Source organism: Euwallacea fornicatus, chromosome 21 (assembly GCF_040115645.1).
Source record: "Euwallacea fornicatus isolate EFF26 chromosome 21, ASM4011564v1, whole genome shotgun sequence".
NCBI classification, from domain to species: Eukaryota; Metazoa; Arthropoda; class Insecta; order Coleoptera; family Curculionidae; genus Euwallacea; species Euwallacea fornicatus.
Genome location: NC_089561.1, coordinates 674,537 through 686,133, shown reverse-complemented (window position 1 = coordinate 686,133; position 11,597 = coordinate 674,537). Strand labels below are relative to the sequence as shown.

Below are 11,597 nucleotides of genomic sequence, written 5' to 3'. Positions count from 1 at the left end.
CCTAACCTTGGCCAACGGCCGTAGATCTCAAAAATAGGACAGCTTATTGGTCAGCGGGAGCGTATGGCGCAGCCAGAAAACGTCGCGACGCCACGCTAAAACGGTCGTTGCCGGCGTCGTAGTCGCCCCGAAATTTCTTTGATTTATCCACCGACCTCAAAGGTCTTTTTTCAGTTCCTCATCCCAATTTCGCGCAATCAGTGTGCCACTATAGAGTGTAAAATTGTGAGAATCTGCCCCGTGGCCCCGCGTGATCGATTCGGATCGCACGTAACCACAATCGTGCCACATACCTTGGTTTTTCCAGGATTTCGTTTGTGCAACTGGATTTTTTCGGTTGTTTATGTTGATTGTGGATGTTTATCGTTTCAAGGTAAGACTAGGTTATCGTTATGTAAGTAACTCTTACTTTTTATCGATATTTGAGGGTCGTAAGGACATCTTGATGTGTACCTATAGCGGTGCATACAAACATTAAGTATTGAGTGCAAAGGTCTTGGACTAAAGCTACGTTTTTCAGAGAAACGCCGACACTATACAGGATGAATTTGATGTTCAGAAAGAATTTCAGGGATCAAAAGTCGGGACCGATAACTGGGAAAGGGGTGAAAGGCACTGTGGGGAGGCACGCCAGCAAGAGATGCACCAGGGAACAGGGATACACCCCCATGGAGGAGCACCACTATCGCACCCATCTGTTCTTTAGTCCTCCCAGGGTTAGCTACCAGGACGACTCCGATGGTGAGCGCAATAAATTACGAGCTCCTGAATAAAAAATAGCAAACTCCTTTAATACCGTCACCTCGCTAATGTGATATCCAAATATCGTATATTTGAGAGCTTTCTATGGATTTTTTTCGGGTTAAAAATAACCGGGCTTTAAAGGTCACTTTATAAAGCTCGTTTTGGCCTTTTTAATCGACTTTTAATTGCATCATTTTGTTTCATATTTTTTTGGCAATTGCGGAGTTGCTTCGCACCCACTTAATGTAAGTACAACTGTTAAATGTTGAATTTCCGTGATGTCGTTAACCCTCGAAGAAGAAGCCTGCTTCTTCCCGCCAAAGCAGTACCGGCCTTAAAGGGGTGCGCGGTTGGGCGACAGCCCGGAACGGCAGACCAGGGGACTTTCCTGGCGCCTTTTCTTTTGGGACAACGGAAACGGCGATTAAAAATTTCGCCCAGGGCACCAGACTTGCTAAGGCCGGCCCTGCGCCAGACTATATGTAAATGTTCTTCGCTCTAATCTGATAGTTGTTACACACCCCCAATGGCCGGGAATGTATTTGCGTTTGCTGATGCTGAATTAGTGATAGAGGGAGGTTTTCACGTAATTTCCTCTTTTCAGGATCTCTTGGTTCCGCAGGTAACTCGAGCCGCAGATTCCCGCAAGGCAGAGGTCTCTGGTAGCTTCACGTGACACGCAAGCAATTGTTGGTCTACTAACTCAGTAACTAACGAAATTAACATCCGAAAAGCGCCTGGAACGTTCCTTGGCAAGGCAAATTCATTTACAAAAATATCCTTCAATATTTTTAATAATCTCTGACCGTGCAGATCTATCAATACTTATTCAGTAGTGTCCCATCCCTGGCTGTTTAAATTCGTGCGACAAAATATTTTTAGAAAACTATCCAGTTTCCGAGGACCACACATACTGAGTACTCTACACGATCCGCGCGCTCCTTCAGGTAACGGTCTCGCACGCATTTTCCAGTCGATTCCGCTCGATTTACCTTTTGTTTGTGATGGCCTGCAGGTATCCAAAATAATATAAAAACGAGCCCCACTCCCGCGGATATTGGTATGTTATTGTGCAAAATGCTCGGATTTAAGTCACCACTAAGTGTGCCAAAAATCCGAATGCTTTTAACGTGCCGCTGTTTTCGTGTCGTTTGATTTAGATCTGTGTGGACGCTGGGGTATTGTTAGCTGGTTTTTTATTGCTACAGTTGGATGACCCTGTGTGACTAATTATACTCACAATGTGGCGTATTTCTTCACATCACCCGATCTCCGTACATCTTGGGAGCAGAGCCGGCCTTAGCAGGTCATGCGCTCTGGGCCGTCGCCCGACCGTCCTCCCCCCTAAGGCCGGTATTGCTTGCGAGATCCTAATTACGATCGTAAACTTAGTGATAACATAATTAAAATTCTGAGTGGAATAACACTCCTGAAATTCCTTCAGCTCGACGCTAGACTCCTTGTGTAAACCTTAAATTCTTTCTAGAGCCGCGTTGTGGCCCTATGACCGGTGCTGGAGGGGAACCTCCTCCCCCCAGCACGACCATCTCCCCAGCCATGACGGAGTCTGACCTGCCTCAGCCCCTCATATCGCGCACCCCCTCGGTCAGCCTGAAATGGTCCGCGCAAGCCAATAAGACCACCCCTACGAGACAGGTACTCTGCGACTCCCCTTCGCTACAAACCCAAAAAAAATTCATCTCTAGGTCAGCTTCAATCACGGCAGCTCGGAACTGGCCCGCTCCTTGTCGGGGGTGGAAAAAGACTGCTTCATAATTCCTATTCATAGTTTAGATAGATTCCTCCCCGCAGGAGTGCCTTTGCCAGTAGGTAGAAGGATGTAATTCTCGATAAAGGAAAAATACACAGAGTCGATTTCGCAGAAACCGCCTCCGTCCTTCAGTGGAGGCTCGCTCGAACGAAAGGCCCAGGCCAATTTACAAGTGATGGAAGTACCCGACCCGAAACTATGTGTCTTATGCCATCTTATGAGCCATTTGGAAGCTATCGATCCCGTGTTGGAATCTCCCTTATTGAACCCTTTATTTAAGCAGCGAATCACTGCAGGAGAGCTCGTGAACGAGGTAGCGACGGCCAAAACTGCGGTAACCGGAATGCTTTTGGCCAACATGGAAAGGAACGGTGAGACTCAACTTACGTAATTCTGCTTTAATTAAATTATTCCACTTTAGCCGAGTTCCCGTTCATAAGCTATTATGTGATAAACACATCCCAAACCAACCCAGTAATGTTTTATAACAATTTACGCACTGCCAGCTTAACGAAGTTCGATCCCAGAGCCACACGGTAATGAGTAATTTGAACTTAAGGGCCTAACAGTAAATGCATATTGCGCTTCCTCTGTAAGATACACAGCGGCTCACACCTTAGATTTGTATAGCGAGGTGGCCTCAATATGCAGACCTCCGATTCATGAAATCGGGGTGCCCTTACCGAAGATCCACAATCCCAACACTGGCTACATCATATCGGTTTATAAAGTATTCGAAGGAGACGACAGGGAAATATTCGAGAGGAACTGGTTGTACTGGACAGGTCAGGGAATAGTTATTTATTACAACTATTGAGAATAAAAATATGTTCTAGGTGCGCGAATGATATACCGATATTTGCCCCAAAGGGCGGGCTTAAGGAAAATATCTCTACATAAATCCTTGAGCCCCAAAGGGGACAAGATGTACGTGCTCATGTGCGAGTGCGCCAATTTACTGCCAGATATCACCGTATGTGCATTACTGTTACCAGCCCTTAGAGCTAGGCTCACTGGTTACACGGGGCTGTACAGACCCATTCAGTCGTTCTAAAATCTTCACTCACAATTGAGAGTGATGACAATCAACGTGCACATGAAATAAGTCGAAGTAGGTAGATAGATAATATTGAAAATGGCTGTGTGCCATCATGTGATATAAATAAACCACCCTAAGGATCCACTGTTAAAACTATATCACACCCAGTTTAAAGTGCAAAATAGCTTATTTTTAAAATGTTAAGTGTTAAGAATGGTGAGTTGTTATGTGGTTATCAATATACTGTTAGGGGTAATACCTATCAGTTTGTACAATAGAATTTGCATGGTAGAACAACCATGTAAATACTTAAATCAATATCATATCAGAGATTATCCTAGGTTCGTGTTATAATGGTAAGAATGAGGTCTTCACATGTATGGTAGACTAGAAAACTGTGTAGGAAACTTTGCCTTTAGTATCTTGCACTGCTTTTCTTAATGAAGACTTTTGACCAAATTATTTTATTAGTTTAGAAGATGTAACAAAGCATAATGTTGTGAAAATGTACTACTACTAAGTGATAAGAGTGATAATGAAGAAATAATTATTACTACAGTTTCTCTTTGCAATAATTGCAATGATATTATTACCAAATAATCATTTTTTTGTAATACAACTTTATAATATTACCTGATGGCCTTTCACTGCTTCAAACACAACAAGAACTTCAATTAAAATACTTACTTTATTTAGAGTTAATACAACTTAACTAATCTACTTATATACAACTGCCTTATTAGTATCCCTTCCTGCCCCTAAACCTCTGTCTCGCATCCAACTGCAGAACAATTTAATGCTTCAACAAGAATATTTAAAAACATCATATGCCTTACCAGAGATCTTTTGCATTCGAAAAAGGTAGTTCTCAGTGCAAAACACTCTGAGGGGACGCTGCCATCAGTAACATTTAAACATTCCTTAGGAGTTCTTCTGTGCTACAAATTATAAATAATCTATATACAAATTAATTTAGAGGAAATGTTGTTGAAAAGTACTAACGAGTTGACAGCACTCGCTTTGCAGCAGGCACATTTTTAAGTCTGCTCGAACACCCGCACAGGCACTTTTGTCTTTCAATGTTTCATTTTCTTCAGTGAAATTCATCATTTTTTATTAGCACTTCTGCAGTACAGTCCAAAAGAAGAACGAGTAGGAGTATTTGGGGTGGCTTCAGAAATGAATACGTGGAGAAATATGGGCAAGTGGCAGTTTTGGATTTTAACAGTCCAATGTTTAGGAGGTTTTTTTTAATTAGTTCTGAGGGTACCAAGTAAAGAATATTTAAAAATAATAATTTAAAATAACATTATTTGATGAGTAAAAAATTCAGGAAGTGAAGTCGAATTTTGAGGTTATGTATTTTTTTTAATCAAATGATTCCGTATTGTTCTAACTACCCCCAGTAAACAACTGGGAGATATTACCGATATACAAAAAAATCGTATTTTAACTACGGTTTATTATCATAGAAAAATGCAATAATATAAACAACTTTTTTTAATAACATTTGAAGAAAAAACATTTATGCATTCTTACATATTAATAATTATATTTATCGTCTTCGATGTCCTTCCATCTGCACCACCCCCGAAGCGTCAATATAATACATAATTTGTCACCTTTATCAAATTTGAGGTTATGGATTTTGGGTGTTTACATAGTTTAATTACCTCAAATAATTAACAAAATTAATTATTACTTTGTTCCGTTAATTGATCATAAAACTTCACAGTTCCAAAGCTCCCCGCACGCTTAATCGGGTCCCGACACCATGACGACAAGGGCGAAGGCTGGCATATCCAGAATCGAAGTCGAAATAGAGAAGAACCGAGAAGAAGGCAACTGGCTTAAAGTAATTGAATTGGCCCAGCAGCTTAAAGATAAATCCAATGAATTTGGTAAGTCCCAAGTTCAATGAGACGTAGCAGAAATTATCATTAACTTCGTTTCATTTTTCTCTCATTAAGTCAACTATTGTACCCTTTCTGAATAGGTAATTTGAATGACCAAAAGTGTAAGGGAATATAAGAAAGTTTCAAGTATTTGTGAGCCTATCTTGGAGGTGGACTTAAATTTACTAAATTTACGCAGTTAACTTGTCTTGGTTCCTATTTCAATTTATAATGTAAAATCGAACTCAACTTATGAATTTAACAGGACTTAAAGCAACCATAATTATAGTTACATAAGTAAACAGTAATACAATACAAAATAGTCAACAATAATTCTGATATTCTATTTTGAGGTCATACTTGATGAGATAAATCACCATTTTTAGAAATTTACCAGGGCAACTTACAGATACCTCAGTATAGGGCAAGCTACATTGGAAGCACAGATCATAAAATGGTGAAATAATATTTTGAACATTAAATTCAAGCTCTAATATGCATGCTTTTTGTGTCTCCTTTTCCCCTAAATTCTTTCCTTAAAAGTAGATAGTATGAATTAATTCGTTCATCTCAAAAACTAAGAATTCAATTTAAACACATTAGTATGCCTATCAGACTTCCTAATTGGGGAAGGTAAGTTGGAAAACTTTTTGGAGGAGTACCCACCCATAGAAATAAATATACACAAAGCAAGATCTGGTTTGATTGAAGCCAAACGTTACCTTAATATGGTAACCACAGATGCAGGGATTAAGGTATATAAATCTTCTACTTGTAGGTAGTTTTGTATGATGTGATTTTCATAGGCAGGGGTAGCAATGGATGCGCATTTACTCCTAGGAAAAGTCCACTATGCTTGTGGGCAATATGCAGATGCACTTAAAAACTACAAAATGGCAGATTTGCAGAATTTGTCAGAGAAGAAGTTACCTCTGTAAGATGCTTGTTTATTGTTATTGTGCAGTATAAATGTAATTTTTTCCATGTAGACGAAGTTTAAAAATTGTGGCAGAGTCATATGCAATAAAAGGGCTTTGCTTGCAAAAAGACTCCTCTTCTCACTTAAGTAAATTTAAAAAAGCTGAAAAAGAAGAAGAGATGGCTAGATGTTTTGGATTAGCTTCTGATTTGAGTTTATTGTACATGCAAAATTTGGAGAAAGAAATAACTCTTAATACTAACATAATCACCGGAAATACTGGTGGTAAAATTGCCGCAATCTTCAAATAACATAGACCTATAATAAATCTTCAACAGGGAGCCACTCACCCCAACCTCCAGGGCAGCAAAAAACCTTAGGCGAAGTCCTAGAACAAGCCTTACAGGCGGCGCCGTTAACCCTTTTACAGCAGGGTAAACCAGATCAATCATTGGAAAGATACCGGTATTCAGACTTTAGAATGTTAGAATTTAAATGTGGCTTTTGTACATTTGTTATATTTAAGGAACACAGTGTGTGCCGTGGAATCACAAGGCGTTCATAATATGCGGCTGAAGTTTTTAACGCAAATAGCTGAATTACTTTTACAAGGATTGGTGGGAGAGAAGTATCAGACACCTTCGAATCTGGCAATGAAGGTGTCTCATTGGAGGCCTAAGTATTATGCCTCTTTAAATCAGGTAAAATTGAAAAATATAGTTCATATATAAAATAATTGATATAGATGCTTTGCGCTTGGAAACGGTTTACTAAATTAATTATGTATATAAAGTTTACTTAACAGGCAATAGAAAATAACATTATGAACTCCGATTCTTGACTGTATTTATGAATATTAATCCCAAGTATCGATGATCAGAATTAAATATTCACGATTTTATTTGAACTGTTAACCCAGAAAACTGCTCCGTTTGAGCTCTAGACACAAAATGTTAATAATTTATCATTCACCTAACTCTGTTTTCTCTATGATTATATAGCTACAGGTACTCTATACACTAATTAAACGGTTGTCTAATGTCTCTTACAACCTATCTGTGACGCACCCAATCAGATGTCAGCTATTGACTTCATCCTTGTAGGCTAACACTATTGATAATCTGACATAATTTGTTAATGTGATCAAAACCATTATATCGCATCATACATCAACTTACAGACCAATGAGAATTCCAAAAATAATTTGAATCCAGACAAGAGCTGTTTGAAAAACTTTTGGGTTTATCATAGGGAGCATGGGTTAAAGAGCAACTTGTCGATGACCACACCGGCGTGCTATCGTTAGCTTCTTTAAATGCATGTTAAGTTTGTCTTAAATCTCGCTGAGAAATTTGTCTTAAAAGACTTTTTCTACACGAAACACTACAAGCATCTTTCATAAAAGGATTAATGATGTGACCGGCTGCGGTTCTAGATAGAGAATAGACAGGTACAAATTAGGTCAAATACTTAGAGCTCGCCTAAGATGTCCCTTAGGGCGGGCAACATGTTATCCCCCTTGTTGTTCATTTTATATTAATAATTTATAAAATCTCTTGCATAACGCCAAATTAAATTGAAGTTAATTATGCATGTTGATGATTGTACTGTGGCGATAGAGGCAAACGATATAACTGGTTGCTCAGGCCAATGCAATTGGGCGACAGTTTTCTGGCTGGTGCGCGAAAGATGACCGTATTGATAGCGAACCTAAAACTAACTGTATGATCTTTATCAACCGTAAGCTATCTCAGATAACATCAACTTAAACTATAAACTCATCTTACTTACCAATTTGATATGATGTAGTTTGATAGTTTTAAGCTAATTTTTAACAGTTTGTGCCAAGATCTGACTGCGAAGAAGTGATTCTGGTGCTTTTGGTAGCCGAGTCTATGGCTGTTAGGCACGCAGTCCTCTCTCAGAGTCCTGAATTTAAGGATATTAGAGTAAACGCAGGTCAAGATGCTACTACAGTTTACGATTTACTTACCGTAGCTACTGTAAGATGGGGACAGGTTGCGCTACTACAGGAGGTAAACACATAATTCAATAATTCGCACATGTTCTTCTCTAATTGATCAGGCAAAAAGCATGTTAACAATGCATTCACTTTATACTACCTACGATTGATTAAAAATGCATTAGAAATTCAATATATGTACTCGAATAAAAAACAGTGTGTGTTTGTAGTCGCTGGAGCGCTCCATGAAGTTTTCCTTTGAAGATCCACATTTGTGGAAGCAGCAGGCGCTTGCTTTACTGTCGATAGGGGATTATAAGCACTCATTGGCAGTATTGCGTGAAGTGATAAGGCTAGAGCCTGGAAACTCTAATAATTGTCTTTTGGCGGCCAAATTATGCTATGAGCACCTCAATTTGCCGGGGGAAGGTGAGTTTCATACACCTATTATGTTAATAGGATTCATTTTTGTTTCTTAACATGTAGGAGTGCACTTCAGCCTTGAAGCCAGAGAGAAAGAGATGGCAAACCCCTCAGGCCTTCTGGGGAGATGCCATCTTTATGCGGGCATAGGTTATTATTTAAAATCAGAAAATAGTCTCCTGAAAAAGGAGCAAAACTCTTTCCGCTGTAAATCAATAGACAACATTCGAAGGTATAAAAATAATAATTAAAAACGGGGAAAAATTTTCTGTTACAAAATCGCATGAACAGTGCTGTGGAACTGGAACCAAACGACCACCTCGCTCGATACTTCCTAGGGCTGCAACTGGCCATCACAGGCCACCTTGCCGAGGCCCAAAACCATATTCGAGTTGGGCTGGATTTGCAGCCAGAACATTCATCTACTTTGCACCTGCTCGCTTTGATTTTAACCGCGGAACGCCAATACAAGATGGCTTTGTCCATAGTGGAGAATGCACTGGAAGAATATCCGGATTGTCTAAATCTGTTGTACCTTAAAGCGCATTTAGAGCTACATGAGAAGGGCGGAGAAGTCGCTTTGGTGACAGCTAAACAGATGCTGGAGTTATGGAAGAATTTGTACGAAGGGCAGACCATTTCGGACACTCCGGAATGTGATAGGAAGAGTGATACTAGGTCGGTGTTTCAGCTGTACACTTCAGAAATGTCGGATAAAGATTCCAGTAGGGGATATTTGTTTTTTTTGTAGCTTTTGGGTTAACGTGAGCCTTTTAGGTTCTCTCCAACTGCATAATACCGCAGCAACAAGGGTTGAGCAGGCCCTAAGCGAAGTTGCCAGTTCGATGAGCAGTTTCAGTCCACGTCCGGGACCTCAAAGAGCGTGGATGCTACAAGTTGAGGTGTGGCTTCTTTTAGCTGAGCTCTATCTCTCTTTAGATCAAGTAACGGACGTGCAACAGTGCATTCAAGAGGCTATGCACATTTACCCACTGAGTCATCACATCATGCATATGGTCTGTTTAAATGAAGGTTAATAGGAGAATAAAAGAGAATTGATTTGTAGAAGGGGTTGCTACATATGCATCAAGAAGAGTGGACGGATGCTAGGGTTTGTTTCCAAAATGCAGTGGCTATCAATCCGCTCCACGTTAAATCGTTACAGCAACTGGGGTTGGTCTACCATTATCTGGGGTTACAGGGTTTGGCGGAGACTACTTTGAGAGAAGCAGCCAAAATCGAACCTCATAATACCTTAACATGGTAAATCACAGCATTTTTTTGTTCTCATGTAATTATTTGGCTGTTACAGGTACAATTTGGGTAAAGTTTTAGAGGCGCTGGGCGAATATGAGAAGGCGGGAAAAGCCATGGCTACAGCGCTAATGGAGGAGAAAAATAATCCTATATTGCCTTTCAATTCTGTTCCATTGTGTTTCGAATGAGTTATTTGAGATATTAGATGGGATTTAAGAACTGAAAGTCGAAAAAAGAGCAGTTTTGAAGTGTTCTGCTAGCAATAATTATTTCCAACAAACCAACAACGTTTCTGCATAGTAATAATACAGGTGATAGTTAGCGAAAAATATCGTTTTAATGGTATTATGTAGATGTACTAAGAAAAGCATTTAGGTGAGATTGGTGTATTTGGGACACTTGGTATAATAGTATTATTGGTTTTGGCTGTGTATCTTTTGAAATATATTGAGAGATACAATTATGATGAACACAAATCTTGGAAATAATTCTCAGTTGAAATCCGAATATTTCAACTGATCTTTTAAAATCCATAATTTATTTAAGACTGAATGGGTTAGGATGTTTAATGCATAGCTGAGTACTGTTAAGTGGCTGAGCAAGCTTAAATCACGATTTTTTAATCGGAGTACCAGCCTATAGAAATTAACATTTATGCATTCGTTTTGTGAGAAACTATCTTTCTATGTAGATCAGTTATACTTAAGTGTTTTATATACTTGTCTAAAGTATCGGATATTTAATTATTGTTGTTGAGTTTCAATTTAGAAGATAATCAATTTGTAAATAAAAATAGTATAACTTTGACAATGGTTGATGAATCTTATTAAATAAATGTTTCAAATCTTTCGCTTGTCTTTAGATTAAGGATCAGTTGTATTAAATGTGTTAACAAACTTTTTTGCAGGTTCTGCACAGTATTTTCCTCACGGCCATGGATCATACATAAAAAAAAAGTTCACCACCACCAATCACCTGCGATGGCTCGGGACTGAAACCCGGGTAATCGCAGCGGAAATCCAACATTACTAGAACTTTTATGCAAGTCAGGCAATGTTAGAGCACAGCATACGTGCTGTTTGACAAGAAATTTTACGCTCTTTCACATAGTTATTTAAGTTTTTGCTATGTGGAATTGGAAAGTTGCAATACACTTTCTTTTAATAGTTTATGTAGAGCAATAGCGGAAAGTATTAACAAATTTACAATTAATGGTTACAGATTAACAGTTCAAGAAGAATTTAATTCTGGACATAATGGTGTTTGTAAATTTTGCGGCTGATATTAGCACCTCTAAGGACAGCTAGTAACTACATTTCTGCGTACTGTCAAAAAATGCAATATCTACATGCATTTATTATCCTCCAATAAAAAAAATTAATCCATATCGTTTTGTAGCTTGTATTAAGGTTATTTAAGCTTGCAAATAAATTTCCGCATAACAATGATACGTGCAAATTTCCATGAAAGCTCCCATCAATAATTTTCCATGTATATGAAAACTGCGTCTATTAATAGCCTTGCAATAAATTTGGTGCTAGACGAGGGCCCCCGCGTGGCCGGGAGTGGCCTCAGCGGCCAATTTT

The 11,597-nt window shown here is 39.0% G+C and overlaps 3 protein-coding genes across 7 annotated transcripts; 2 read left to right on the top strand and 1 right to left on the bottom strand.

The window, feature by feature from the left end:
• Positions 1 to 54: 54 nt before the first annotated feature.
• LOC136345946 (uncharacterized) lies at positions 55 to 4,186 on the top strand. Of its 4 annotated transcripts, none has more exons than XM_066294681.1 (9): positions 55 to 373; positions 521 to 741; positions 1,367 to 1,399; positions 2,231 to 2,400; positions 2,451 to 2,570; positions 2,628 to 2,886; positions 2,937 to 3,051; positions 3,113 to 3,300; positions 3,352 to 4,186. In XM_066294681.1, the coding sequence occupies exons 1-9, from the start codon at positions 357 to 359 to the stop codon at positions 3,567 to 3,569; spliced, it is 1,341 nt and encodes a 446-aa protein (XP_066150778.1). In that variant the 5' UTR covers positions 55 to 356; the 3' UTR covers positions 3,570 to 4,186. The 4 variants fall into 4 exon arrangements, with proteins under 4 accessions (XP_066150778.1, XP_066150779.1, XP_066150777.1 ...); XM_066294682.1 differs by lacking the exon at positions 1,367 to 1,399 and adding an exon at positions 1,349 to 1,366; XM_066294680.1 differs by having other exon boundaries at positions 1,349 to 1,399.
• A 37-nt stretch (positions 4,187 to 4,223) lies between these two features.
• On the bottom strand, positions 4,224 to 5,176 carry LOC136345955 (cytochrome c oxidase assembly factor 5). The gene is made up of 4 exons (XM_066294697.1): positions 5,094 to 5,176; positions 4,557 to 4,814; positions 4,391 to 4,492; positions 4,224 to 4,335 (listed from the first exon to the last, which is right to left on the bottom strand). Exons 2-4 carry the CDS (start codon positions 4,662 to 4,664, stop codon positions 4,294 to 4,296), a joined length of 252 nt encoding a protein of 83 aa, XP_066150794.1. The 5' UTR covers positions 4,665 to 4,814; positions 5,094 to 5,176; the 3' UTR covers positions 4,224 to 4,293.
• A 6-nt stretch (positions 5,177 to 5,182) lies between these two features.
• Positions 5,183 to 11,397, top strand: Ttc7 (tetratricopeptide repeat domain 7). Of its 2 annotated transcripts, XR_010733227.1 has the most exons (14): positions 5,183 to 5,455; positions 6,053 to 6,204; positions 6,256 to 6,383; positions 6,439 to 6,653; positions 6,707 to 6,833; positions 6,895 to 7,069; positions 8,207 to 8,404; positions 8,562 to 8,760; positions 8,818 to 8,986; positions 9,046 to 9,479; positions 9,532 to 9,770; positions 9,821 to 10,017; positions 10,067 to 10,322; positions 10,919 to 11,397. XR_010733227.1 is itself a non-coding variant. In XM_066294666.1 (13 exons), the coding sequence occupies exons 1-13, from the start codon at positions 5,329 to 5,331 to the stop codon at positions 10,197 to 10,199; spliced, it is 2,493 nt and encodes an 830-aa protein (XP_066150763.1). In that variant the 5' UTR covers positions 5,183 to 5,328; the 3' UTR covers positions 10,200 to 10,860. The 2 variants fall into 2 exon arrangements, 1 of the variants encoding a protein (XP_066150763.1); XM_066294666.1 differs by lacking the exon at positions 10,919 to 11,397 and having other exon boundaries at positions 10,067 to 10,860.
• Positions 11,398 to 11,597: the final 200 nt, after the last annotated feature.

Bases quoted from the DNA above. Each gene is read 5' to 3' on its own strand.
- LOC136345946 (XM_066294680.1), top strand. The intron at 742-1,348 runs GTGAGCGCAATA...TCCTCTTTTCAG, and splicing joins CTACCAGGACGACTCCGATG to GATCTCTTGGTTCCGCAGGT. The intron at 1,400-2,230 runs GTCTCTGGTAGC...AATTCTTTCTAG, and splicing joins CAGATTCCCGCAAGGCAGAG to AGCCGCGTTGTGGCCCTATG.
- LOC136345955 (XM_066294697.1), bottom strand. From the start codon at position 4,664: ATGATGAATTTCACTGAAGAAAATGAAACATTGAAAGACAAAAGTGCC. The intron at 4,493-4,556 runs GTTAGTACTTTT...TATAATTTGTAG, and splicing joins AAAGCGAGTGCTGTCAACTC to CACAGAAGAACTCCTAAGGA. The intron at 4,336-4,390 runs GTAAGGCATATG...ATTGTTCTGCAG, and splicing joins TCGAATGCAAAAGATCTCTG to TTGGATGCGAGACAGAGGTT.
- Ttc7 (XM_066294666.1), top strand. From the start codon at position 5,329: ATGACGACAAGGGCGAAGGCTGGCATATCCAGAATCGAAGTCGAAATA. The intron at 6,384-6,438 runs GTAAGATGCTTG...TTTTCCATGTAG, and splicing joins TCAGAGAAGAAGTTACCTCT to ACGAAGTTTAAAAATTGTGG. The intron at 6,834-6,894 runs GTATTCAGACTT...GTTATATTTAAG, and splicing joins CAATCATTGGAAAGATACCG to GAACACAGTGTGTGCCGTGG.